Source organism: Mus caroli, chromosome 7 (assembly GCF_900094665.2).
Source record: "Mus caroli chromosome 7, CAROLI_EIJ_v1.1, whole genome shotgun sequence".
NCBI classification, from domain to species: Eukaryota; Metazoa; Chordata; class Mammalia; order Rodentia; family Muridae; genus Mus; species Mus caroli.
The window spans coordinates 28,309,276-28,336,895 of NC_034576.1; the positions used below are offsets into that span (position 1 = coordinate 28,309,276).

General features: G+C 50.3%; 1 protein-coding gene across 1 annotated transcript in view; it reads right to left on the reverse strand.

Annotated features, from left to right (window-relative positions):
- Window positions 1-27,620, reverse strand: part of Ryr1 (ryanodine receptor 1) — a 127,037-nt gene that overhangs the window by 87,740 nt on the left and 11,677 nt on the right. The window contains exons 8-33 of the mRNA XM_021168604.1: window positions 25,735-25,828; window positions 25,210-25,284; window positions 24,625-24,781; window positions 24,304-24,468; window positions 23,486-23,607; window positions 22,975-23,170; window positions 18,608-18,743; window positions 18,432-18,527; window positions 18,232-18,350; window positions 17,961-18,094; window positions 17,122-17,363; window positions 16,467-16,659; window positions 15,393-15,609; window positions 14,196-14,300; window positions 13,910-14,013; window positions 12,615-12,698; window positions 11,057-11,364; window positions 9,854-10,056; window positions 9,136-9,310; window positions 8,795-9,003; window positions 7,555-7,949; window positions 5,667-5,799; window positions 4,418-4,578; window positions 3,551-3,716; window positions 881-967; window positions 536-762 (exon numbers count right to left, since the gene is read on the reverse strand). Of these exons, the coding sequence (XP_021024263.1) occupies window positions 536-762; window positions 881-967; window positions 3,551-3,716; window positions 4,418-4,578; window positions 5,667-5,799; window positions 7,555-7,949; window positions 8,795-9,003; window positions 9,136-9,310; window positions 9,854-10,056; window positions 11,057-11,364; window positions 12,615-12,698; window positions 13,910-14,013; window positions 14,196-14,300; window positions 15,393-15,609; window positions 16,467-16,659; window positions 17,122-17,363; window positions 17,961-18,094; window positions 18,232-18,350; window positions 18,432-18,527; window positions 18,608-18,743; window positions 22,975-23,170; window positions 23,486-23,607; window positions 24,304-24,468; window positions 24,625-24,781; window positions 25,210-25,284; window positions 25,735-25,828 (4,303 nt within the window). The remainder of the gene's footprint in view (window positions 1-535; window positions 763-880; window positions 968-3,550; window positions 3,717-4,417; window positions 4,579-5,666; window positions 5,800-7,554; window positions 7,950-8,794; window positions 9,004-9,135; window positions 9,311-9,853; window positions 10,057-11,056; window positions 11,365-12,614; window positions 12,699-13,909; window positions 14,014-14,195; window positions 14,301-15,392; window positions 15,610-16,466; window positions 16,660-17,121; window positions 17,364-17,960; window positions 18,095-18,231; window positions 18,351-18,431; window positions 18,528-18,607; window positions 18,744-22,974; window positions 23,171-23,485; window positions 23,608-24,303; window positions 24,469-24,624; window positions 24,782-25,209; window positions 25,285-25,734; window positions 25,829-27,620) is intronic.

Below are 27,620 nucleotides of genomic sequence, written 5' to 3' on the forward strand. Positions count from 1 at the left end.
GGATGGTTGTGAGCCACCATGTGGTTGCTGGGATTTGAACTCTGGACCTTTGGAAGAGCAGTCGGGTGCTCTTACCCACTGAGCCATCTCACCAGCCCCGATAATAACTTTTAAAATATTAAAAAAATATATTTTAAGAGCTAGGGCTATGGCCCCGCTGGTAGAGCACTTGCCTAGCATGTGAGAAGCCCTAGGTTCAATCTCTAGCACTGCATTCATAAAAAAACATCTAACATCTATCTGGGTTGGGGAGTTTGATCATTGTCTGGGCTCTCTGAGTCAAATTTAGTGTCCCTGTAGTGTCTGGTGTCCCTGAGGTGTAACTGTGCTCTCCTAAGATGAATATGAGGTTCACTGGGATGGGTCTAGAGCCCCCTGGTGGGCTATTTGAGGAGGCTGATGCTGAGCCAGAGTCCTCTGATTAAGACCTGAAGCCTCCTGGGAACGTGTGTAGTCCTGGGGTTGTAGTTGGGAAAGGCACCGAGCGAGCGCAGCGGGGGTTGGGGGAAGCCGAGCGCTGCGGGAAGGCCTGGACCTGTTCTCCTCCGGGATGTGTAGCGCCATCATCATCAGCGGCTCCTGGCACTGAACTGCCCAGCCCAGCCGCTCTCCAGCACGCCGCGTGTCCACATGTAGGAAGTGGTTGGGCATTCGGCTCCAGGAGACGGGCATCAGCATCTGCACCTCCAGCCTTGGTGGGCACTGTGGGGCTGGGTTCTTGCGCTCGCTCAGGAACATGGCGGCTGACAGCGGCATGATGTTCTGTGCGTTCAGGGGTCGGGGTGGGGAAGAATGGGTCAGGATTCGCGGTCCTCCCAGCCCTGCCCAGGTACGCGCTGCACACCCTGGCCTAAGCAAACTCCCATCCACATCTCCTTGCCTTCTGCTTCCCCAGCTCAAACTGGACCACGTTCTGGTGGGTAGGCAGCACAAAGACAGCAGGAAACAGCTTCGTGTTGGGTTCCACCTGGCGGGGGAGAAAAGGTCAAGGTGTAAGCGAGAGGGTGGGCCAGAGGCATTGTGCACTCTGCCTGGACCCAATTTTGTAGAACCACACTTGGGCACTGGAGATCCACAATAGTTGTAGGTGAGCCTTGAGCCTGGCTACCCTGATGCAGCCAGGCCAAGCATCTCCAGCTCCTTCAGAGAAACCTGTCAACTGCATCTTTGTGCACATCAGGGTCCCTCAGGAGTGCGTTCCCCACTCACTCTTCAGAAGCCAGAGCTCCTGACTGGCCTCCTCTGGCCCTCCTAGTAGAACCCACCCTCAACAGCTTTCCCATCTCCCCAAACAACACTGCGAGGAGGGAGGAGCCTTACCAGCACCTAACTACACGTGCAGACCCAACCCCCAGTTCACTGGCGGTACAAAGGACAAGAACAGTGTTAGGATGACAGGCCAGAGGCTGTAGGTAGCTAAGCCAGAACACTCCCTGAGGGGTTAACTTGCATAGAAACCTCTGAAATCTCAATAAAGTAGAGACATAGTCAGCAGGTTCAAGGAGGGGCCTGCAACCCTGCAGGATCTAACAAAATTCCAGATGCTGCTGGTCCAAGGACCGCACTGTAAGGAACAAATGGATAGCACAGAGCCTGCCTGTTCCCTCACCAAAGGCTGAGAACAGAGGGAGGGAGGGGCAGAGAGGATGGAGAGGGAGGGGCAGAGAGGGGAAGAGGAGGAAGAAGGGTGGAGGAGGGGAGATAAGGAGAGAAGGTGAGGAGAGGGAGAGAGGGGGAGAAAGGGGAAGGGGAGAGCTCCATGGAAAGAGGGGAGAGAAGGACAGAAGGAGGGAGAAAGGGAGAGAGGGAGGGAGGGAGGGAGGGAACCTAAGTGGAGTGTGGTGGCACACACCTGTGATCTCAGCACTTGGGAGGTGGAGGCAGAAGGATCAGGAGTTCAAGGCCATCCAAGGCTATATTGGCCAGCCTAGGGTGCATAAAACTCTATCTTTAAAAAAGGAAGGAAGGCAGGAAGGATGGGAGAGAGAGAGGGAGGAAGGAAGGAGAGGAGAGGAGGCAATATGTGAAGAGGTTTGAAGGATGTAGGAGTTCGTTAAAAGATCCCGCTTTACTTAGCTTCTGACTCAAACAAAGGAGAGGCACGGAGACATTTTGGAGACAATCAAAGACACCTGAGCATGGACTAGGGATTTGACGACAGTGAGGAACAGTTAGGAACTTTTCTTCTTTTCAGCGATAACAGTATTGTGGCTCTGCCTTTTAAAAATAATCTTTATCTTTTAAAGAGATGAGGCTCTGTGCTGCCGGCAGTTTCTTTCAAACCCTTCAGTGGGAGTGGAAGGGGAGTAGGTGTGGAGATGAAATGAGATTGGCTCTGAGTGGGTGGTAGCTGACGCTGGTAATGGGGACCTGGTGGCTCATTGTGCTATTCTGCTTTTGTATGTTTCTGAAATTCTCCACTTAAAATGTCGTTTTGCAGGCTGAGCACGGCGGCACAGGCCTGGAATCCCAGCCCTTGGGAGGTAAAGGCAGGAAGATCACAAGTTTAGGTCATCCTGGGCTACGTGCTGAGTTTGAGAACAGCCTGATCTATGTGAGATCTTGTCTTATAAAATAAGATAGGGACCAGCGAGACGGCTCAGTAGCTAAGAGCACTTGTTGCTCTTGCAGAAGACCTGGATTCGCTTCTCAGAACCCACATGGTGGCTCACAACTGTATGTAGCTCCAGGGTTAGGAGATCCCAAGCCTTCTGACCTCCACGGGCAGGCACCAGGCATGAGCATGGTACGTTTACGTACATGCAGGCAAAAAACCAAAAACCCAAAACCCAAAACACATACACATTTTTAAAGTCTGAGAAGTAAATCTTCCAATAAGGAACTTCATCTAGAAGTACCTCTAAAAATTAAAAACCATTTTTAAAAAAACTGCGAAGCCGGGCGTGGTGGCGCACGCCTTTAATCCCAGCACTCGGGAGGCAGAGGCAGGCGGATTTCTGAGTTCGAGGCCAGCCTGGTCTACAAAGTGAGTGCCAGGACAGCCAGGGCTACACAGAGAAACCCTGTCTCGAAAAACCAAAAAAAAAAAAAAAAAAAAAACTGCGAAGACCACCTCAGATGGGCTAAAGGACGATGGGTAGGTTGGACATACATGTGGCAAAGAGTCAATAATCGAGTTTGGTGGTGGGCTTGTGAACAGGGAGTTACTGTACAATTCCTTCGGTGTCTCTGTATACTTAATATACATGTGAACATTTAGATAATAATAACAGTGACAATAACAACAATAATGATATGCTAAAAAAGGACAAACCTACTTGAAGATTTTGGCCTACTCTAGGGGGTTTGCTTCATGGTGAGAAGAGGACAGATGTCACCCAGCCCATGAGGGAGTGAGTCTACAGACCTCTCTTCAGTGCCAAGGCTCTGCTTTCCCTCCACCCTGGGCAGAACTTTAATGGAAGGTTCAACGACACAACTTAGGGGAAGGCCTGTTTTCTCCCTCCAGGCTCTGACCTCAGGGGCTGCTCTGAAGGTTTTTCCTCAGACCCTGGGATCCTGTCGCTAAGGCGTGAGGGGCTGGGCTCACCTGGAAGAAGGTGTTGCTTTCTTTGCCATTGGCTGTGAAGGTCATCAAGCCGGTGGCCAGATCCACCAGGCAGCCAATGACAAGGTCCGTGTGGCTGATCCGGCCCTGCTGTCCGGGACTCACAAAATCTCCGCCCCACACCATGTAGCAGTTGCTACACTTGAGGCTGGAAAAGACAACCCAACCTTGGTTAGGGCACATATCCGCCTGCAGTCAGGGAACCCTCGATGCCTCCTTCCCCAAGCTCCAGGAATACTGTGACCTCAGAGCCCCACACACAAACACCCACCACCTGCAGAATGAGCACAGAAAACCCTCCACCATGGGCCCAGATGCCCCACAGCCATAGTTTAGTATGCATCGGGGAAAGGGGAGTCAGGAGAACAGACAGGAAGAGAAAAGAGGAATCAGAAGAGACAGAGGGGAAAATGGGAGGCAAGGGGGAATAAATAGACAAGGGGGAATAAAATAGCACAGGGGTGGAGAGATGGCTCAGGGGTTAAGAGCACTGACTGCTCTTCCAGAGAACCCGGATTCAATTCCCAGCACCCCTATGGCAACTCAGGACTGTCTGTAACTCCAAAATCTGACACCTTCACACAGACATATAAGCAAGCGGAAACACCAATGCACATAAAATAATAAATAGATAGAAAGTATCTATTTAAAAAGAAGGAAAGTAGAACAAAGAAACAATTAACGAGCAAGGAAAAAGGAAAGAAAGAAGTGGTTGCCATGATTTCTTTTTGTTCCTCAAGGATCCTAGGAACCCCAGCCAGGCATCTCTAAAGCTGGTGCCCAGAGCTCACAGATCCTGCCCATGCCAACCTCCTGCCTGCACACAGAACCCCCACTCCCGCCCAGTACCTGCTGTGGACATTGCCTTGTTCATCTCCCATGGTCACTGTCACCGCCCTGACTTTGCTGAGGTCGAAGCTCATGTCATGTTGATGGTAGTCAGGAGTGACCCAGCCCACCCACACGCAGCTGGGCTCCTGACCCGCGAAGACCCTCACAGAGTAATAGTACTGGTGACATAATAAAGAGAGGACCAGAGGTCAGTGGGAAAAATGGCCTTTCCTACTACATGAGAGATCTTCTGAGTCTAAGTGTGTGCTGGTGTGCCTGTTCTTGCTTTCCAAGATTGGGGAGCCCCCTTGGGAATACTTGGTGGCACCCTTACACCTGGTCCTTCTTCAAACTACAGCAAAGCAACAAAATAGCTCACAACAATAGCTTGGTGCTCTAAGTAAGGTTCTTTACTGTCTAACGTACAGCATCTGCCCAGCCACCTCACAGGGAGTTACTACCACTGTTACCCTTCTATTTACTGGTGAGTGGCAGTCCTTCCACTAGAAGGCACAGAGCACTGAAGAGATTCACCCAAATGGCACCCAGGTAGCCTAGGATCCTAAATGTTATAGTGCATTCCCCTCCCCTCCCACCCCCTCCCCTCTCCCTTCTCCTCTGCACTCCCCTCTCCCCTTTCCCCTCTCCCCTCCTATCCTCTCCTTTTCTGAACCAATGCTGGAATCTAGGACCTTGTGAATGCTCTATCACTGAGCTACATCCTCAGCAGTGGTATGGGGCTGCACTCTGTTGCCTTAGCTCGTCTTGAACTCCTCCATAGCAGGCAGGCCTTGAACTTGTGATCCTCCTGCCTCAGCCTCCCCAGTAGCTGGGATTACAGACCTGTGCCAGCAAGCCTGGCATGAATAAGATTTCTATCTTAACAAATATCTAAGGACTCAACCTATATTGGGGTAACTATGGATTTTTACTCCCAGGAATATGTTTGCTATTGAAATTCAAGTACTGTATGTATATAATTGATCCAGAATGTTGATCTATATTGGCTTATTCTCTGCATTTTGGGACCCCTAAGAGTTATATAAGTTTGCCTTATAGCTTCACTGAACCCCCTACTATCTTTAGGCCACTAATACATGAGAATAGGAGGTTCAAAAAATCGCATCCGTGTGTTGCATTCTGACTCTCTAGAATGTACTGGGGTATCTCAGCTATAAGAATGACAGCAATGAACTGGAAGTTCTGGGTTTCCCTGTTATGTTGGGGGGTGGGGTTGTCCCCAAAGTGGGGCGTCCTAGATTCACACCGTGGTGGTGTTGAGGATGATCTCAGGGTCGTCGCGGTTGTCAGCAGGTACCACATCTCGAGGGAGTCGGGGAAGAGCCGGAGTAGAAGGTGGTTGGGTCATCATGGCAACCTTCTTGGCCTTGAACAAGAACCTGGAGGTCAGAGGAGAGCCTGCCATTAGATGCAGCTCTTAAGCCCATCCCCTCCTTCTTCCCACCATAGTCATCATGTGGAGCACATCTGTCCCGGTTAGACCCTCCTTCTTTTTTTTTTTTTTTTGGTTTTTTTTTTTTTGTTTTTTGAGACAGGGTTTCTCTGTGTAGCCCTGACTGTCCTGGCACTCACTTTGTAGACCAGGCTGGCCTCGAACTCAGAAATCCGCCTGCCTCTGCCTCCCGAGTGCTGGGATTAAAGGCGTGCGCCACCACGCCCGGCTAGACCCTCCTTCTAACCCCAGGAGCTTGCCACTGGAGAATGGGGATTCCTGACTGGCCCAGCCCAGTCTATTCAGGAAGTGCCGTGTGCTGGGCTTGTGGATGCTGGGCTAGTCCCATTTAAAGAGGGCAACTGATAGCTAGGTGTGGTGGTGCACACGCACTGGGGAGGTGAGAGAAGAGGATTGGGAGTTCACGGCTGTCCTCAGTTCTACAGCAAGTTTGAGGCCAGCCTGGGCTATTAAAAACAAAGCAAAATAAAGAGGGTAAAGAGAGTAGCCAGATATATGGGAACACACAGTGGTCTCTCTAAATCAACATTATCCATTTGTACTACTTTTTAAGTTGTATTTATTTATTTATTTATTGAGCGTGCATGCTTGTGTATTCATGTGGGTGCATCTGTGTGTGCAGGTGCACATGCACGTGTGTGCATGCATGTGGAGGACAGACGACAACCTTTGGTGTCCACAGGAAGTGACGCCCACTTTGTTTTGTGCAAGTGTTTTCTGTTGGCATGGAGTTCACTTGAGTAGGCTAGGGTGGCCAGCCAGTGAGCCCCAATAGCCTGCCTGCCTCCATCCCAAGCTCCATCCTTGGGACTACAAGCTCCTGCTACCACCCCTGGCACTTTCGTGTGGGTTCTGGGGATGGAACTGAACGCTCACGCTTTCAAGGCAAGCACTTTACCGACTGCACCATCCTCCCAGACCTGTGTTAGGTGTTTGTTTGTTTGTTTGTTTGTTTGTTAAATTGATGTCGTTTATTGGTTTTTGAGACAGGCTCTCACTATGTAGCCCAGGCTGGTCTGGGATTCACTATGAGAACAGTCCGCTTGCCTCTGCCTCCCAAGTGCTGGGATTACAGGTGAAGCCACCATGACTGGGTGGCAAGCTTCTAGCAACAGCACCTCCAACTGTGATAGACACCAACAACACTATCATTTCCAAACAACCTCAAAGAGACTCATGCTAAGTGAAAATCACTGCTATGATGGGGGAAAATAGATTTTCTTTCAATCCAGTCTCCCCTCCCTTTTGTTGTTGTTTTGAGACAGGGTTTCTCTGTGTAGCCCTGGCTGTCCTGGAACTCATTCATTCTGTGGACCGGGCTGGCCTCGAACTCAGAGATCTGCCTGCCTCTGACTCCAGAGTGCTGGGATTAAAGGTGTGTGCCACCACCCTGCATCAGTCCAGTGCTTGATATTGGCCTTCTTTGACGTTAGTTAGCTTTGGTTGTTTGTTTGGATTGTGTTGCTTCAAGTTTCATAGTTGTAATTTTGTGGAAATGACAGCATAGCTGGGAAATAATAAATACCATTCGCCTCACACAAGACCACTCAGTGTTCTGACCTCACTTAGCACAACTGGGCCCCTTTGGGGAACAATGGAGGCTTCTTAAATTATTGCAGTTGCATAACTGGGGATCCCAAAACAGACTCTGAGCCCCTTTCTAGCCCCGATCTTAACTCACCCTCTCTTCTTGTTCTTCTCGGTGGTAGCGTCTTTCTCATTCTCCGCCCTCGCAGGCTGAGCCTCTACCCCAGCCTGGGCAGTGCCTCCGGGTGTCCCCTCCTTGGCAGTTCCATCCTTGCCCCCCTCAGCCTCTCCCCAGCCTCCAGCGGAGCGGCGCAGGTTTTCATAGTCCGTATCTGGTTCTGCTGCCCGGGCCTCATCTTCAGCAGGTGGCTGCAGGCCAGGGGATGCCAGGGGTGTGGCCCCTGCGGTGCAGCGGAAGTGCTGGTGGAACTGGACCGGAAGGCTTAGCCGGAGAAACAGCATCTCCACCAGACTGTTCTGTGAACCCCAGGTGCGGTGGGTCAAGCGCAGGCAGGGGGGTGTATCCACAGTGCCATCCATGCGGGCCACCTTGAGGGAGAGAGGCAGGAGCTCTGAGCCAGGCTTGTGAGATAGGGTCCTGAACACGGTTCTGTGTAAAGTCACTATTAGGCCTCTGGGTGGGAATTATCTAAAATAGCATGATGGGGCTTGGCTATGGAGTGCTATTAGGCTCTATCCAACTCTGAGCCTTATAAAGAGTTAATAGCTTGGTCCTACACTGGCATCGCTTGGAGGAATTTTCAGAACCTCCCTGTGCACTGCAGAGTAAGGTTCCACACATGCATTCAATGCACAACTCCACTCATGCATTTATCCATCTACCCATCACCTACCCATGCATCCATCTGTGTTCATACATAATACATACATACACACACAGACACATATACATACATTACACACCATCTGTGAGTCACCATCTCCCACACATCAATTTACATCCATCTGTCCTTCCATGCATTCATTTATCCATCCATGTATCATCTATCTAGACTACAAATATCTCAGGAATTCCTACTGTGTTCTAGGCACTGTTCTAGAAACACACCAGGAAACACCACCTAGAATCCCCCAGTGAGGGGCTGGGGGCGTGGCTCAGTGGTAGAGCCCCTGCCTAGAATCCCCCAGTGAGGGTCTGGGGGCGTGTGGCTCAGTGGTAGAGCCCCTGCCTAGAATCCCCCAGTGAGGGGCTGGGGGCGTGGCTCAGTGGTAGAGCCCCTGCCTAGCATGTGAAAGGCCTTAGGTTCAATCCCTGGAACCACCAGAAAAGAGAAAAAAGAGAATATGTTATCTAGTGTGCATCATGTCCTGTGTTTGGTCCTCAGCAGCACAGAATATTAATAATAACCATGTGCATGGGAATCGATTCTTACCTCATAGTGGGGGTGTTCAAGGGGCACAGGCTCAAACTGAGGAAGACTCTTGCTAAACCAGGTGGTAACTGGGCGTTGCATGTTGATGGCGAACGGCTCAAAACCTTCCTGGAGGCCACAGATGGCAAAAAACCTCAGGGAGCTCACATCCTGGCCCAGGTTCAGGTGGCCCACCTGACCAGGTCCCAAGCTGCAGACTGGCAGGAAGCCTGAGGGAAAGGGACAATGGGTGGGGTGAACAGGAGGGTGCTACAGGCATCGGTGGGAAGGAGGGCCATAGAAGACAGGAGAACTAGACCAGGAAGAGATGTAAAGAGATGTAAAGAGATGGTGGCTCTCACCGTCCCCGATCTCAATGTCACGGAAGGCTGTTTCCGAGCCCGAGTCAGACATGAGGACCTCGCCATTGAGGGTGAAGATGATGGTGTTCTCTGTGAGATCAATCATGCAGCCGACGACATCGCCCGACTGCCAGGGGCGCCCAAATGGCTCACTGCCCAAGTGCCAGCGCTGGCCCTGCGAGGAGAACCCCAGGAACCCACGATGAGAGGCATCCAGAGAAACGGAGACAAGGGACAGTCATGTGTGGCATGTGTCTACATGAGAAGACACACACAGTATCAAGTTCAGTGCATGTGAGACAGGAGAGGGTCACCATGGTACCCTCCATCTTCCTCCCATTTGCATCCGTGAACCTGAAATTGCCTTCACCAATCTCTACCCTATGCCTGCTTCCTGCCGGTGTCCCCATGGCAGAGGCATACAGACCAGACATGGGGTAGTGTAAGGGTTGGGACAGAAATAAGGAAGGGGAAAACGTGAGGTGATGCATACAGAAGCAAATGGATAGACAGATGGTGTGGATGGATGGATGGATGGATGGATGAATGGTTGGATGGATGCATGGATGGATGCATGGGTGTATATATGCATGAATGCATGGATAATGTATGGCAGATTCATGGATCAATGAACAGAGAGGCACAAACAGACAGGATTAGAATGTGTGACCAGGAGAAACCACAGGCCAGACAGAATGGAGGCCAGTGAGGTACCCACTCGGTGCCCATTGAAGACATAGGCCAAATCGTCTGCTCCCAGCTCCACATCAGGTCTCAGTTCAGGCCTTGCCCAGCCCACTCGCATCTCTCCTGTGGTGACTGCTTCGAACTCAAAGTACCATCGGCCACTCTGGACTGCATAGGACTTCTCTGCCCGGAAGATGCGGGCCCGGTCACCACGAGACTGGCTGTCCACCTGACCTACAAGGAGACCAGGTAGAGTTAGAGAAGCTGGGAAGGAAGTGGATCCCAAGATATCTAGAGGTGAGGTGAGACCAGAAAAGGGGAGGGGCTTCCCTTCACACTGTCTTGGTGGTCTTTGGTTTTGAGACAAGGTCTCATTGTGTAGCTTTAGCTGGTCTGGAACTTGCTATGTAGACCAGACTCACAGCCTCTGACTCCTGAGTGCTGGGACTAAAGCCACCATGCCCAGTTCAGAAAATAAATAAATAAATAAATAAATAAATAAATAAATAAATAAATAGTTACCAAGGGAATCCAGAGTTCAAGGCCAGCCTCAGCTGTACAAGTTGAGGGTCACCTGGCTTATCCAGGCTACGTGAGACACCATATTGGAAGTAATCATGATCACAGCCAGGCAGAGTAATGCATACTTATAATCCCAGTACGTAGGGGGCCAAGGCAGGAGACCATGAGCCTGGATTACATAATGAGCACCAGGCTAGCTTCAGCTATTGAGAGTCTTCCTCAAAAGACAAAAAACAAAAACAAAAACAAAAACAAAAACAAAAAAAACCAACCAGTGTGCAGAAAAGGAGGAGGGAGGGAGAGCCTGGGTACGGTGGTCATTCTTGGGGTCAAGGCTTGGTTGGGGAATTGTGAAAGATCAGGTTCCCGACAGGAGTTAGGAACCCAGTCCTTGGGTTGAGTGGCTTCATGTTACAGCTCTACCCAGGGTTTGGGGTTAAGGGTCAAAGGTGGAGGTCAGCACTCACTGGGCACATGGCATGGTCCCACAGCTCAACACTGTGGTCATGGGCCACACAAACACTGAGTCAGATCAAGGTCAGTGGTCAGATGGCATCAAGACCAGGGTGATGTGGTAAGGGTAAGGGTCAAAGAGAGGGGTAAATGCTTACCAACCTCTGATCAGTGTTAAAGATCAGAAATGTTAATCACTGAAGGGTCAGGGGTCAAGGTCAAGGTAAGCTTAGGGGTGGAGACAGAGGTCAGCACTCACTGGGCTCCTGGTCAGGAGGCTCGATGTTGTAGCCATAGCCCAGCAGGGTGCGCACAGCCTGGCAGAGGCTGTCCCTATTGCTGCGTTTGGTGGCCTCGTCCAGCAGGCGGTAGGGCACGAGGCGAGGATTTCTGCGTGCAGGAATGTCCTGCACAGCACTGTAGCTCCAGCCCTGTGCCACGCGGTCTCTCGCCCAGACATTGTGCCCGTTCTCTGCCAGCCGGTCCACCAGAGTTGTCTGTGCAGGCGTCAGCCTCACGTGGCTCAGGTCCAGAGGAGCCGGCTTGTATCCATTGCTCATCATATACCTGCAGATGTGACAGTGTCTCACTGTATAGCCCTGGCTAGCCTGGAACTCACTGTGTAGAACAGGTTAGCTTTGAACTCACAAAGACCTGCCTCCTGCGTTCTGAAATTAAAGGTGTGCACCACCACACTGGGTTGGCTATGGGATTCTGGCCCGTCCCAGGACCCTAAGATCTTTAACCCTGTTGTTGTTTGTACGTCTGTGGTCTGTGTGGGGTAGGGATCAAGTGTGTACAGTGCATGTAGAGGTAAAGTTTGTGGGCTCAGCTCTCTCCTTCCACCTTCACGTGGGTTTCCAGGATTGAACTATCTGTGGGGGGCTTGGCACTGCTGACTTCTGTGTCTCCTTCATTTATTTTTAAAGATTTTATTTATTATTATATGTAAGTATACTGTAGCTGACTTCAGATGCACCAGAAGAGGGCGTCAGATCTCATTATGGGTGGTTGTGAGCCACCGTGTGGTAGCTAGGATTTGAATTCAGGATCTTTGGAAGAGCAGTCAGTGCTCTTACCTGCTGAGCCATCTCACCAGCTCCGACCCCTTCATTTTAAAAAAAAAATTAATGTATTTTTTACTTATGTGTATGTGTGTCTGAGTAAATTTCCACTGAGCCATACCAGTTTCCTGAAACTGGGAGTCTTATCTTTGCTTCTTTGGGGGGTTTTGTTGTTTTTAAGATGGGGTCTCACTATATATCCCAGACTGCCTCAAACTCCCAAATGTTTCTGTCTCAGGCTCTGGACAGATGTGCTCCATCCACCACACCCAGTTCTGGGAGTCTTTCTCTTGAGCACACTATGCAACTCTAGCTTTGAGGTTTCATGTTTCTGACCCATACCCAAACACTCCTAAACACCTGGCTTTGAAGTCCTTGACCTTTGAACTCGAGATCTCTATCCCCTCACCCATCATCCTAGGACCAGTTACTTATGTCTCCAGCAACCTCTGGATTCTCACCTTCTATCTCTGACCCAGGACTCTAAGATGGAAATGTCACCTTAGATTTCTCAGGGCAGCTCCTGACCCTGCATCCTGGTTCAGTCTCTGCCTCTGAAAGTCCTAATTCTTTAACCCTGGACATTCACTTCTGCCCCCTGCCCCCTGCCTCCTGACCTGCCAGCCTGCAGCCTAACCTGTGCAGTTTCATCTATGACCTCAGCGTCACTGCCATGGCTCTTTGATCTTTTTAGACCTCCCTATGAATCCTTCACCAGCCTGCCTCCAAGCAGGCCAGGCCACCCATACTTACGTCTTAGGGAGCTTCGTCTTCTTCAGGTTGTCTTCTGCCTTCTCATCGGCCATGCCCACATGGCAGCCCAGGGCCAACAGAGTCCTGAGCAGGGGAGCAGGACAAGGTCACAGCCTGCAGAGCTCCCTGCCCTGCCACCTCTGTCTCTGTCTGGCTGCTCTGACACCTGTGCACCCTCTCCTTGGGTGACCTTTCTCTTCCTGTACTCCTTCATCTCCGCATCCCTTTGGTGGTGGTCAGCTTCCCCTGACTGTTTCTTTCTCTGTCCCTTCCTGTGTCTACCCATCCTTTGCTATGGCTTCCTGCCTCCCCTCCACAGCTTGTGAGAGCGTCTCACTGATGATAGCCCAGGCTATCCTCAAAGCGTTGGGCTGGGGTCATCCTCCCAGCCCGGCCTCATAAGTGTCTGGATGATGGAAGCACATCACCTGTCTGTCTGTCTGTCTGTCTCAGATACTGTCTGGGCGCACGCTTGTGTGTGCACGAACGTATGTGTTTAGAGATCATGGGTCTATATCAGGTGCCTTTCTCACCTGTTTTCTGCCTTATTTCTTGAGGCACAATCTCTCGCTGAACCTAGAGTTCACCAACTGGGCACACTGGCTGTCTAATAAGTTGTCAGGCTCCTCTCCAGTGCTGGTATCACAGGTACCATTCATCGTGTGTGGCTTTTTTTTTTTTTTTGGTTTTTTTTTTTTTTTTTTTAGAGACAGGGTTTCTCTGTGTAGCCCTGGCTGTCCTGGCACTCACTTTGTAGACCAGGCTGGCCCTCGAACTCAGAAATCCGCCTGCCTCTGCCTCCCGAGTGCTGGGATTAAAGGCGTGCGCCACCACGCCCGGCTGTGTGGCTTTTTTTCTTAAAGATTTATTTATTGTATTTATATGAGTACACTGTAGCTGTCTTCAGACACACCAGCACTGGCCATCAGATTCCATTTACGGATGGTTGTGAGTCACCATGTGGATGCTGGGAATTGAACTGGGGATTTCTGGAATAGCAGCCAGTGCTCTTAACCCCTGAGCCATCTCTCCATCCCCATGTGTGGTTTGTTCTATGGGACCTGGACTCTAAACTCAGCTCCCCAGCTATACTGGAGACAGAGTCCAGGACACTGTGTGTTAAAAGAGCACTGAGCCACACCCTAGCCCCTCACTGGTGGATCCCGGGCAAGCACACTACTCCAAGCCACCATGAGCCCCTCTGGCTTCTCTTCTCCCAGTCTCTGCTCTTCTCTCTCCTCTGCCTCCCCCTGACTGTCAGTTGTACCCACTCCCTGCTCCCCTGAGCCTCTCACTTGAGTGTCTCCCCTGACATCTGCAAGTTGTAATTCCGCTCAGGTTCTGGCAAGCTGTGGAAATTCACAAGACATGGGTGCAGCCTCTTGTTGTCATCCCGAACCTAGAGAAACACCAGAGTCAGTGTCTGGGTTCCCCTTCAGCCCCCCCTTACCCATATATGGTGACCCACTGATCTCCCACCTATTCTGCCATTTGCAGTCCAAAGATTTCTTGCTTCCCTGAAGTCCCCAGGTACCGGTCCTCCCTACCATTCCTGCTCCTCCCTCCAGGGTCTAGGCTCACCGGACCATAGGTCCATCCTTGCTCAATGCGAGTCAGTGCCCAGAGTTCATGAATGTTCTCTGCCAGCTTCTCCCGAATCCGCTCCAGGTGGGGGGGCAAGACGATCTGGGGGTACAGGGACACTTGTGAGATCTCTGAGATACTATTGCACCTCCACTGTGACCTCTTTTTCCAATAACGAAGGAGTCCTGGATAGTCTCCTATCCCGGCAGTGATGCTCCAAAGCCCTGTTCCCACCCCTTGCCTTAACTAGAAAGGCAATGTCCAGTATCATTAAAATTAAGGAGCACCTGGGGACAGACAGATCCATGTGTCCCTGTGGACTGGGAAGCCCTTGAACACAGTTTAGGCTATTTCTCATTGAGCTTCCAGCCCCATCCAACCAGAGCTAGAGCCAGATCCAGAAAACTGTTCAGAAAAAAAACCCACTGGCTGAACCAGCAGTTGAATTCTGTCCTTCATCGCTTTATAAAGGGGGTGATATGAATCTGACTAAGAGTTCTACACACACTGTGAGACTGGAACCCAGAGCTTCATACACATCAGGCAATTGCCATATGCTACTGAGCCATGCCCTGAGCCCTTCATTGGGGGATTCCAGGCAGGGGCTCTACCACTGAGCCACGCCCCCAGTCCCTCACTGGAGGATTCTAGGCAGGGGCTCTATCACTGAGTCACACCCCCAGTCTCTCACTGGGGAATTCTAGGCAGGGGCTCTACTACTGAGCCACGCCCCCAGCCCCTCACTGGGGGATTCTAGGCAGGAGCTCTACCACTGAGTCACACCCCAAGTCTCTCACTGGGGGATTCTAGGCAGGGGCTCTACTACTGAGCCATGCCCCCAGCCCCTCACTGGGGAATTCTAGGCAGGAGCTCTACCACTGAGCCACACCCCCAGTCTCTCACTGGGGGATTCTAGGCAGGGGATCTACTACTGAGCCACACCCCCAGCCCCTCACTGGGGGATTCTAGGCAGGGGCTCTACCACTGAGCCACGCCCCCAGTCTCTAAATTCCTTGCTGGAAGCCCTGCACTGACTTCCCTTACTGATGGACTCTGATGTAGAAATACAAGCTGCAATAAACCCTTTTCTCCCCAAGCTGCTTTCAGTCAGTGTTTTCTCATAGCAATAGAAGCCAAGACAATTTTTCTTTAAATTTTTAGAAGAAAGAAAACCCTTGCAAAAGCTGGTGGTACCTGGATGGTGTCCACAGGACAAGGTACAAAGTCCAGATGTGAGAGGCAGCGACTGGGGCCCACCAGGTGGGGTCCCCGAGGCCCCTCCCTGCGATACTCTTTGATGGGTTGGAGATGGAGTCGCTCCCGAGGGAGCACAGCTTCATGGCATGGAGCATAGCCAGGTGGGGGCAAGAACTTAAATTCACCATGGCGGCCACCAAGGAGAAAGCGCACTCTGGAGGAGGAGAGCGGGGATGAAGGCAAGAGCTTTCAGTTAGTGGGGGATATGTGAGCAACTCTGGGGTCAGTGCAATGTTCTAAGGCTTTACTTCTCAACCTGTGGGTCACAACAGCCTTTGGGGGGGTCACGTGACCCATTAGAAAATACATTACAATTCTGAATAGTAGCAAAATTACATTTTTGAAGTAGCAACAAAAATAATTTTACAGCTGGGGGGGGGGGTCAGGATAACACGAGGAGCTGTATTGCAGGGCCACAGCATTATGCAGGTTTAAGAACCACTCTTCTAGGGGACTATGAGGATCCCAAGCAGCCTTGGCTCTGCCTCCCTACTACCACAAAAGTCATTTAGGAGTCACTTCAACTCTACGATCATTAAAAAATAAGCAAGATTTCCATGGAGCGGGAATTCATAGGGTTGAGAGTGCTCAGAAAGGACGTGGAGTACACAGGTGACAGGGGGTCACTGGGCAAGTCTGAGCTCGTTAGACCATCACGGGGACTCTGGGACCACTGGGGTGTCGAACCTGATCTTAGATCACTATCAAATGCTAAAGTCGTTGAAAGAGTCTGGGGTCACTGCAGGTCATTGGAATGGTCTTGAGCCATTGAGACATCTCTGTGAGAGTCTGGAGTCATTATAAAGTCATCGTGAAATTCTAGAGTTACTTGGAGTTCCCTGGACAGACATAGGAATCAGAGACCACGAGGGTCACACACTGAGGTCACATAGCCCTTCGTGTGACCACAACTGGCCACCAATCAGTTGTAAAGCAGGCTTCTCTTTCCCTGCCCTCTAGGGGTATGGCTTCTGATTGGGGACAGACAGTGGGACAGGGATGGGCCCTCACTTGATACCAGCCGAGAAGCTCACGACAGGGAAGAAGAGCCCATCGAGGTTGAAGGATTCAAAGACACCCTGCACAGGGCAGCCATTGATACGAAAGGAGATGGATGGGACGCTGAGGTCCAGGCAGCAGCTGACCACATCCTCCGGGGCCAAGAGGTGTTGTCCCGGAGAAGTCACTGGGCGTGCCACATGCCCTACAACAAGTCACCAGAAAAGGGTCAAAGGTCAAAGGTCCCACAAAAGCAATAGTATTGCCACAAGTTGTGGCTATTAAGACATCCTGTAGAGGCCCAATATTAGAGTCTGTGTGAGCAAAGGTTCCCATGGGTTATCCTAAAATTAAGGTTCCTGGGACATATACAGTAAGATATTGATCTTCATAGAGCTTGAATTCTGAGAACTCTGAGATCATAAATCAAAGGTCAGAGGTCATAACATTTGGGCAGTCTTCTGGGATCACCCTCGTAGGGTATGAGGAAACAGGTGAAGTTCAAGATTCCGAAAGTTCTACAGCTAGGGTCAGATGAGAGGTAAGGGGTCAACAGCTCGCTTCTTCTGGGAGTCAGGATTCTTAAACCCTAAGGTGTGCTGTCAGAATCTTGGGGACTTTGGGGTCAATGGTCAGGGGTGAGAGTTCCCTGGAAGGGTATAGATACCTGTCCAAAGATGCAGCCCATCAAAGCCGTAAGAATAGAGGTCATCGCCGACCCCATTGCCGCCCCAGCCCTCGCCGCCTCCGGGGTAGGGGCTGTAGCCCTCGCTGAGGGCCCAGCCCACCCTCAGGTGGGTGGCCTGAGCTGTCAGAAATGGAGCCACCTCATCCACCATCACCTCAAAGTACCATTTGCCATACTGCGTGGAGCCCTCTGCTCGGCCCACAAAGATGTTGGGACGGATGCTGCAGGGGAAACAGGACAGGAGAGATGGAGAGGAGAGCCAGAGAGAGGAAGGAAAGACAGAGAGACACACAGACATCAAAAGGTAAAGAGAGAGGGGCTGGAGAGGTGGCTCAGAGGGTAAGGACACTGGCTACTCTTGCAGAGGACCTGGGTTCGATTCTCAGCACTCAGTTGGAGGCTCATGTCCAACTGTAACTCCAGTTTCAGGGAATCTGATCTCCTATTCTCTATGGGCATCAGGCTGGCAAGTAATACACAGATATACACACGCATGCACACATACATAAAACATTCTTTTGAAGAGATAAAGAGAAAGGATGAGAGATAGCCAGGAAGAAGGAACTGGAAGAGAAACAGACAGAAACAGGCAAAGAGAAAGAGGAAACACAGAAAGAAGGAAGAGACAGAGGCAAAACCAAGACCCAGAGAGAAGAAAGAATAAGGGACCAAGCATGAGCCAGGGGACAAGGGGCTCTCCTGGACAAGGAGATGGGAAAGAGACATTCCTTGGGTTGAAGTCCCTGGGTCACGGGGAGGATTGAGAGGCTCTGAGCCTGAGGTCATGCTGGGTTCCAGGTTGGGGTTAAGAGCCACACCTGGTGACATAGTTGATGAGGTTTGTCTGCAGCAGAAGTTCTCGGCCCGGGAGCAAGTTCTCGGTGATGAGGTCCTGGTTGGAGCGGACAGCCACACCATTGCACACACAGAGTGAGCACAGCACATCCAGGACCTGGAAGTCAAGTTCAGAGGTCAAGGGGCAGCCTGAGGTTAGCCAGGCGTGGTTGCACACGCCTTTAATCCTAGCACATTCGAGGCAGCGGCAGGTGGGTCTGGGATCTGGGGAGGGGTCAGGGATGCAGGGCCAACCTTGTGATTCCGCCCATGCTTGTCTAAGAGGGAGATGATAGACTTGATGTGGTTCTCCTGGATGATGTTCAGTACCTCAGGACTCTCAATCAGGACACAGTACAACACCTCCAGGATGCCTGCCGGGTGCCCAGAGGAGAGGTGAGGTGGAATGGCCTTTCCCCCACAACCTTCCCATCCCCCATCCAGGGTTCTCCTACCAGATGAGGCCTCCAGACGATCCAGCTTGCTGACCAGCCAATCCAAGTTTGTGGAGAAGAGCGCACAGTTGGTGCGATTGCCACGGATCAGAGAGGCTGCAGGGGGCACGAGAGTCAGATCTATTAGGATAGGGCATCTGGGTGCCCTCGGGGAAGTTAGCTCTGGGTCCCCTTACCTAGAAGTTCATAGAGCAGGTTCACAATCTCTTTCCAAGACTCAGCTGCCTCCTCCCCTGCAAACTCGGCAAAGTGGGCAGCGGTGGTGTAGACGTTGAGGCGGTCAATGCAATTCAGGACCAGGGTGAGCATCCCCTGGGGCGAAGAAATGAAGGTTTTACAGCAGGAGTCTCGGGTCTAGCCTTCGCTAGATTTCCTAGGTAATGGCTGTGTCCCCAGAGGTCACCGAGCTTCTTTGGCTCTGTGTCTCCAGGCGTATTGCCTTCCTCTCCTTGACCTGCTCATGTGCTCTTTGCCTCAGCCTCCATTAGACTATGTCCTTGCTAACATGAGGCTGAATTTGTGCCTCGGTGATCTGCCGTTTTCTCTCCATTTTACTCATTTCCAGGCACCTCACTCCTGGGCACACTTGGAGCAGTTCACTTTTACCATTTAATAATAAATAAGAGGGGGCTGGAGAGATGGCTCAGTGGTTAAGAGCACTGACTGGTCTTCCAGAGGTGCTGAGTTCAATTCCCAGCATCCACGTGGTGGCTCACAACCATCTGTAATGAGATCTGATGCCCTCTTCTGGTGTGTCTGAAGACAGCTGCAGTGTACTCACATACATAAAATAAATAAGTCTTTTAAAAAATAATAAGAGATCTACTTTCACCCTCTCCCCTCTGACATTTTAATGTTTTTTTTTTCCTCTTATTGTCTCACTATGTAGCCTTGGCTGGCTGTAGACCAAGCTGGTTTTAAACTCATAGAGATATACTTAACCTCTGCCTCCAGAATTCTTATGTTAAATGTGTGTGCCAACACGCCTAACTATTCTGATTACAAACACACACACACACACACACACACACACACACACACACATACATACACATATATACCACAAGTAGTTTGCCTGCAGGAACGTGAGTGGGACATTTTGATGCCTAGTGGCTGCAGAAGTCAAAGGAGGAAGTTGGATCCCCTAAAACTGGAGCTGTAGACAGTCGTAATCTGCTCTGTAGATGCAAGGAACTGAAACCAAGTCCTCTGAGAGAGCAGCAAGTGCTCTGAACCGCTGAGCCATCGCTCCAGCCCCTATTCTGAGTATTTTATGCATGTGTGTGTATGCAGATGGGCATGCACATATATGCACTGATGTGTGCATATGGAGGTCACAGAACTTCTATCTCCTTTGAGATGAGTTTCTCATTGGCCTAGAGTCTACCACTTAGGTACACTGGCTGGCTGTTAAGCCTTGGGGATCTGCCTATCTCTGCCTCCCCACTGCTGGGACTCCAAGTGTTTCCCAGCATGCCTGACATTTTTACATGGTGGGTTCTGAGAATCTAACTCAGTTTCTCATGCACTTTGAGCATCCTCTCCTGCCCTTTTATTGTGTGAATCCTAACACTCGTAGAGAATGTGTGTAAAGCATATACAACCAGTTCTCACTCTTCACAGTAACTCTGTAAAATCACATGAATGGTGAATTACCAACTATTGAGCCATTTACTACACAAATCACAGCAAAACTACAGGGTGTTTCTGCAAATGTCTGGATAAGTATGGTTTTGCTTGTTTATTTGAAAGAAGGCCAGTCCTGGAATTGGTAACAACCCTCATGTCCCAGTTCCCAAGTGCTTGTATTATAGGTGTAAGCCTCCATACCTGACTTACTATGCTTTTTAAAAACAGGATCTTGTTGTGTAGACCAGGCTAGACTTAGTACTTACTACATAGGGCAGACTGGATTTGAACTTGTGGAAATCCTCCTACCTCGACCTTCCAAATTCTGGTGTGCCACCACCCTGCCTTAAAATTTTTTATTTCTAGGGACTAGAGAGTCTGAAAAGATGGCTCAGTGGTTAAGAGAGCACTGGCTGCTCTTCCAGAGGACCCTGGTTCAATCCCCAGCACACACATGGCAGCTTACAACTGTCTGTAACTCCAGTTCCAGGTCTCATGACACCTCACACAGACATATGTGTAGGCACAAAACAAATGGGCCCAGGCTAGCCCATAATATCTATATCTATCTATCTATCTATCTATCTATCTATCTATCTATCTATCTATCTACATCTATACATCTATATATCTATATATCTATACACACACACACACATATATATACACACACACACATATATACATATATATATACACACACACACACATATATATATATATAAAGATGGTATCATGGCTGGAGATGTAGCTCAGTTGGTAATATTTGTTTAGCACATATGAAGTCGCGAGTTTGTTCCCCAGCACCCATAAAGTGAACATGAGCATACACTTGCAATTCCTGGGAGGTGAGAACACAAGGAACAGGTCAGCCTTCCCTACTGCAAGTTCATGGCCAGCCAAGGATAAGAGGGAGAGGGGGAGAGGGTGGGAGAAGAGGAGAGGACAGGGGACAGGAAGGTAGATGGGAAAGAAGTATATTTGTTGTGTGACCCAGGTTAGCCCCAAACTCCTGGGCTCAAAAGACCTTCTTACTTGACCTTCCAAATAGTTGGGACCTATCAGCATGAGCTACAGTGCTCTGCTCTGGACACAATATTTCATCAATGAGTTAGTGCAGAGCCTTGCCTTATGCATGTTTCTATATAAAGAAACTTATTTATAATATACTGTTTTATTAATGAATATCAAATTTACAACAAATTGCATTATATTAATGCCTGAATGAAACCTATCTGCATGTATTTCCTTCCTGCACTTAAGAATTCCAGAGGGAGCTACATAGTGAGGGAAAACCAAGGTTGGTGGCACACACATTTAATCCCAGTACTTGGGAGGCAGAGGCAGGCGAATCTCTTGAGTTCGAGAGGCCAGCCTGGTCTACAGAGTGAGTTCCAGGACAGCCGGGACTATACAGAGAAACCTTGTCTCAAAAAACAAAAAAAATACATCACTAAACAAAGAAGGAGCAGGAAAGAAACAGTCAGACAGACTGACTGACAGACAGACAGGGTCTCACAGAAATTAAAAAAAAAAAAAAAAAGCATCAAGCTGGGAGTAATAGCTGCACGGTCCTTTAATCTCAACGTTCCAGAGGTGGATCTCTGTGAGCTGGAGGCCAGCCTGGTCTACAGAGTGCCAGGACAGCCAGGACTACATAAAGAAACCCTGTATCACAAAGACAACCAACCAAACAAACAAACAAAAGAGTTCCGGATGATCCCTGAAAGTCATTCCTATTTTTACATTTTGAGACAATGTGTGCGTTATGTATTTGTTCATGCACAGGTGTGCATTCTTGTGCCTCTGGAGGCCAAAGGTCAACTTCTGGGGGTCGTCTTTGTTATTTGGCTTCTTGGTTTTAGGTTTTGTCTCAGTTTGTAGCCTTGGCTGGCCTGAAAATTCCTATATCCACCAGGCTGGGCCTTGAACTTACAGGGATCCTATCCTCCTGCCTCCTGCTCCTGCCTTCCAAGTACTAGGATCAAAGACGTGCTTCAAGTTCAGCCATCCTATTTATTTATTTATTTATTTATTTAAGCTTTACGTTACTATTTTTAAACATATGTGTGTGAGGGGGTTTGTGTGTGTGAGTGTGGGTTCCTGTGGAGGCCAAAGGCACCCCTAGAGCTGGAGTTTAGGTGTTTGTGAGCCACCAGATACGGGTACTTGGAAACTGAACCCGAGTCCTCCGATACAGCAATACATTCTTAACCACAGAGCCATCGCTCCAGCCTCCACCTTTTTTGTGTGCGCGTGTGTGAGACAAGGTCTCTTCCTGTACCCACTTATCTGTACTGACTTACCTGACTCACTATATCTAAGCGTCTTAATCCCACCCTGTCGGTAGTTTTATTATTGTTACTATGCTCTTTCTTGCTCATCAGGAAAGGAAGCTATGCCTTAGTGTAAACACATTCCCCACCACTGACAGGGCAGCAGAGTCCCGGACCTCTTGTTCCACCCCTCTCGGGTCCTTCTAATCTGGCAGAGCCGAGCACCCCACACCTCTTCCCTTCACCTCCTCCCTTCTTGTTCTCCTAAAAGATGACTAATACCTCTGCCCAGTTGAGGTCCTCCCTATAATATCCTCCCAGATGTGCCAAGATCAGCCTCTATTACTGTATCCCTACACCCCACTCCGATACTGCCCTTCTCACCTGAAAAGGCCAGATCCCAGACTCCAACCCAGAAGCCCTATCTATCATTAGGAGCCTCTGACTTGACCAAATGTTCACACGGCTCCACCCCAAGTCTCCTTAATCCCGCCTACCCTCCATGCCCCGCCCATCAAACTGCCCACCCCGCTCCTTGAGGCGGGGTCCTTCAGTTTCCTAACAGGCCCTGCCCTCTCTCGCGCTCCTCCCCTGACTCCGCCCCCTCCAAAATCCCACCCTTCACGTCGCAGCTTTACCTCCTCCTGGAAGAGGCTCTGTCGGTTGCGCAGGCTGCGCAGCTTGGTCTGCTTCTCCTCGTGCTGCAGCTCCTCCGAAGGCGGCTCGAAGTAGCCGATGAGGTCCTGTAGGCTCAGGATGACGCCCTCGATGGGCAGTGCTGACCCAGCCGGTGGCCCCGAGCCCCGTGGCTTCCCGCTGAAGCTATCGAGACCCCTGTGGGGACCACAGTGCTCAGGAGGGGTTGGGAACCACCACTGTGCTGGACTCCCACAGAGTTCCCACGGGAGGGGTCGGGGGAGGGCAGGGAAATAGAAAGGCCTTGGCCCCTGTGTGTAGCAGGCATGGAAGGAAACGGGACTAGAGAGGGCCAAGCAAGGGTTTGGGTGCTGGTGTGAAACTTAGGTGATGGTCGCGAACGTGAGGTCGAAGGTCATGCATGTCTAAATCAGAAGTCAAAGGATGTCAGAAGTGTCTGAGGAGGGCTTGTCAGGCGCATGCGTGGCTAGGAACATGTGCGGGCGGGCTTACTTTATGAACTGGTTGTACAGGCCGGCAGTGCTGTATATCATCCGGGCAGCCTGGGACTCCTCCTGCTGGCATCGCGTCAGTGACAACGCATCATCCATGTGGCCTTCCTGGTGCAGCATGGCCTGGGTGTGCAGACAACAGAGGGGTCAGGAACGGTGGCCACCTGCTTTCTAGGGTGACGGGGATGGATCCTAGGGCTTCATGCATGCTACGCAGGTCCCACGCTGAACTACAGACCCGGTGCTTTTTCTCTGGGGTCTTTTGAAATAGGGGTTCACTATGTAGTCCAGGCTGACTTCGAACTCACAGTCCTCCCTCTGCTTCTCGAGTGCTAGAGTTATTGGTGTGACCCACCAAGCCCTGCCAATACTTTACGAGTATTGTTTTCAGCCTGCTATTGTTTGGAAGAGTCTTGTGGGACTGGACGCGGGTTTGTGCAGCCGAGATGACCTGCAGAGGCCAGGCCTCTCCATCTACCGCACAGGTTCTAGGGATCAAAGTCAAGGCCGCGGGCTTGGCAGCAAGCGCCTCCATCCACTGAGCCATTTTCCTAACCCTTATTTATTTCTCTCTGTGTGTATGGCTCTCTAATTTTCAATTTCTGTGTGTCTATATCCCTGCTTCTCTCTCTCTTCACACACACACACACACACACACACACACACACACACACACACATACACGACACATATACACCTCTTTTTTTTTCCACTGTCTACCCTAGTCTCATTATAAAGTTGCCAATAAGCTGGGTGATGAACAGCATGGCCCATCACTAGCCCTGTTCACACACACACACACCCCTTCCAGGAACCTACCTTCTTCTTGAGTACCCCAAGCCTCAGGGCCTTAGGGTCTGGGGCAGCATAGGTGAGCCACAGGCCTGAGGCCACATGCTGTACAAAGCAGAGCGACTCTCCATACTTGATCTCAGGGGGACCCATGCCCTCCACATCTCTCTTGGGGGCCACATCCAGCTTCTCCTACAGGGACAAGGGACAGAGGTCAGCCTTTTTGGCCTGGCATCATGGGAAACCCCAAGCAAGATCCTAGCTAATAGCTAGGAGGCTAGAGGGAAGCCAGGGCTGCAGGTGAGCAAGGGCACCCCCCCCTACACACACACACACACACACACTGACCTTGGAGATTCGGAAGCAAAAGGAAGTGGCCTTGGTGTGGGCCTTGCTGGCATCAACCACCACAAGGCCTTGGTCCTCAGTGAGCCCAAGGTACCTCCCTGTGGTCACATGTCTGATTCTTAGTGGCTGGCCCCAGCGGAGATGGCTTCCACTCCAGCTATGGACAGTGAGAGTGAGGAGAATCAGGAGACCCCTCCCTAGTAGCCATTAAGGTCATAGTCTTGGCTTGCAATTGCTCAGCCAATCTCTCTTCTAGGGTTCCCTAGATCTTCCGTGTGACCCCTAAATCTTTCTTAGAGCCCCCCTCCTCCTTGCTCAGCAGCTCTGGTCCTCTTGCAAGTCCCTGAACATTCTGCAGCGCTCCCAGATATCTCCAGGGCGCCGGCTCCGCAGGAACCTCCCACCTCTCCCAAGGGCTTTTCCTCTAGGGCTCCAGGACCCCTGAGGACCTACATCTCCCTCAGCCCCTCTAGGTTGCCCCCTCCAAACCTTCCAGTATCTTCTTCATAACTCCTTCAAGACCCTTTCTCCCCTCCCAGGCTTCAGAGTAGTCCCCAACCTCTCCCCAGCCTTGCCCCACCGCACCTGATTCTCAGCGGCTCTAGCCTCCATAGGGAGCGGGCATGAGTGCACACGGGCCCTCCCTCGTAGTAGACAAGTCTGGGGATATGGGAGAGAACAAGGTTAAGAGTGCAGACTCCAGTCCCTAGCCCTGTCCAGAGGGTCTGAGATATACACAAAAAGCCCATGCATGGAAGGCTTGGTCCCTAGTCTCTAGCACTATTGCATCCTCTAGGACTATTGGGGAGTGGTAGAACCTTTGGGAGGGTGCCTACTGGAAAGAGGTTATATCACTGCAATAGTAGAACCTTGGCCCAATGTCATAAGGTAGAAACAGCCCCTGCCATATACTGTGCTACCCACCTAAAGTAACAGGGCCAAGCAATCATGGACTGAAACCATGAGCCAAAATAGCCTTTTCTTTGACAAAGTTGACTTTCTTGGGCATTTTGTCACAGTAATAGAAAGCTAAACAGCACAAAATCCCAACCAATCTTCCTCCCCCCCCAATACCCCTAGACCCCAGGTCTCCTTGTCCCAAGCCCAGACCTGCGTTGATCATCACTGTCAGAAGGGGAAATGGTCAGACATTCATCCATATGTCCATGAAAGAGGCACAGGACATGGCCTCCAGTCACAAAGCCTGAGGAAGATCAAGGAGAGGTGGTTGCTGTGAGGCAAGAACCCCAGGAAGACCTGGATGTCAGTGTGGAGTCGAGGGGTCGCATATCTCCTCTGGGGAAGGTTAGGGCAGGCCTGGGGAGTTGGTGGTCTGTGATCTAGGCCGTGTCTAAGGACTGGAAAGGGAGGATGTGAGGTTTGGGATTTGAGGTTGGAGACCACCCCGTAGGGATCTGGATATGACAGAATAAGGTCAGGGGACTTGGGCTCCGTGACACAGGGTTCTCTGGAGCTTTGAGATTGGGGTCAGATTATTCAGTCAGGGGTTGGGGCCAGTGCTCCCGCGGGGCTAGTGCTCCCTGCAGTTGGGGTCTGTGGGGCCAGTGTTCCCTGCAGTTGGGGTCCGTGTTCTGAGGCCTGGGGTTTGGGTTTAGAGGTGCGATGGTTGGCTCTGGGGCTAGAACTGTCAGGTAGAACTTCAATACTGAGTGTTAGTTTGAGGGAATCTTAGGCTGACATATGAGGCCAAGGTCCTGGGTTGTGGTCTGAGTTTGAGGCTGATCTCGGAAGTATAAGGTTGGAAAGACCCGAGCTTTGTAGTTAAGTGATGAGGGGACTGGAGAGGTGACGCAGCAACTAAGAGCACTTGCTGCCATTGCAGAGGATATGACAGTCCTGTGCCTAGCACCCCCGAAGCAGCTCAGAACTGTCTGTCTACAACTCCAGCTCCAGGGGATCCAACATGACCTTCTGGCCTCTGCAGGCACCAGGCACCACATGGTGCACAAACATACACACAGGCAAAACAGCCATACACATAAAAGTGCATTATATATTGTATCATATATTACACATATTTTTATTATAAAGTATGTATTATATATTATATAACATGTAGTATATAAATATATAACATATAATATATTGTATATAACATAAAATATATATTATATATTATTAATCAGTTAATTAATATATTACATATAGTTATATAATGTATGTTATGTTATATATATTATAATATGTAATATATAGTAGAGTTTTTTAGAAATTGATGGGTCTGAAATTCAAAGCTTGGGTATCAGTGGCTTAATTCTCATTTTGGTTCTGGTTTAAAACCCCGAGGTTGGAGTCAAAGCATAGGGTTATTTTCTGGAGTCTTACTATAAGATCTAAGATTGGAATTTTTGGTGGGTGCCTTTGTTTTGGTTTTTTTCCTTGGTTTGTTTTTGGGGAAGTTTACATGTGGGATTTTGTGGGGGCTTTCCCTTTGTTCATCTGGGGCTTTCTGTGTACATATGTGTACATGTTTGTATGTGCACATGTGTGTAGTTATGTATGCAGGTGCTCGTGCATATGTGTGCACATGCATGTGGAGGTCAGAGGTCAGCACTGGGTATGTCCGCAAGCATTCTTCACTTTACTTTGGGGAGCATTGAACCCAGGGGACAGGTTTCTCACTGAGCTTGGAGCTCCCTGACCCAGCTCAACTGGTTGTCCAGGAAGCCCCAAGTTCGTGACACTGCGCCTGGCTTTTGATTTGTTTTGTTTATTTCAGGACAGGATTTCTCTGTGCAACAAGCCTGGCTGGAACTCTTTCTGTAGACCAGGCTAGCCTCAAACTCAGAGATCCGCCTGCCTCTGCTTTCCAACTGATGGGATTAAAGGCCTGCGCCACCACCACTAGGCTTAAACCTATCTTTTTAAAAACATAGGTGCAGAGCCGGGCGTGGTGGCGCACGCCTTTAATCCCAGCACTTGGGAGGCAGAGGCAGGCGGATTTCTGAGTTCGAGGCCAGCCTGGTCTACAGAGT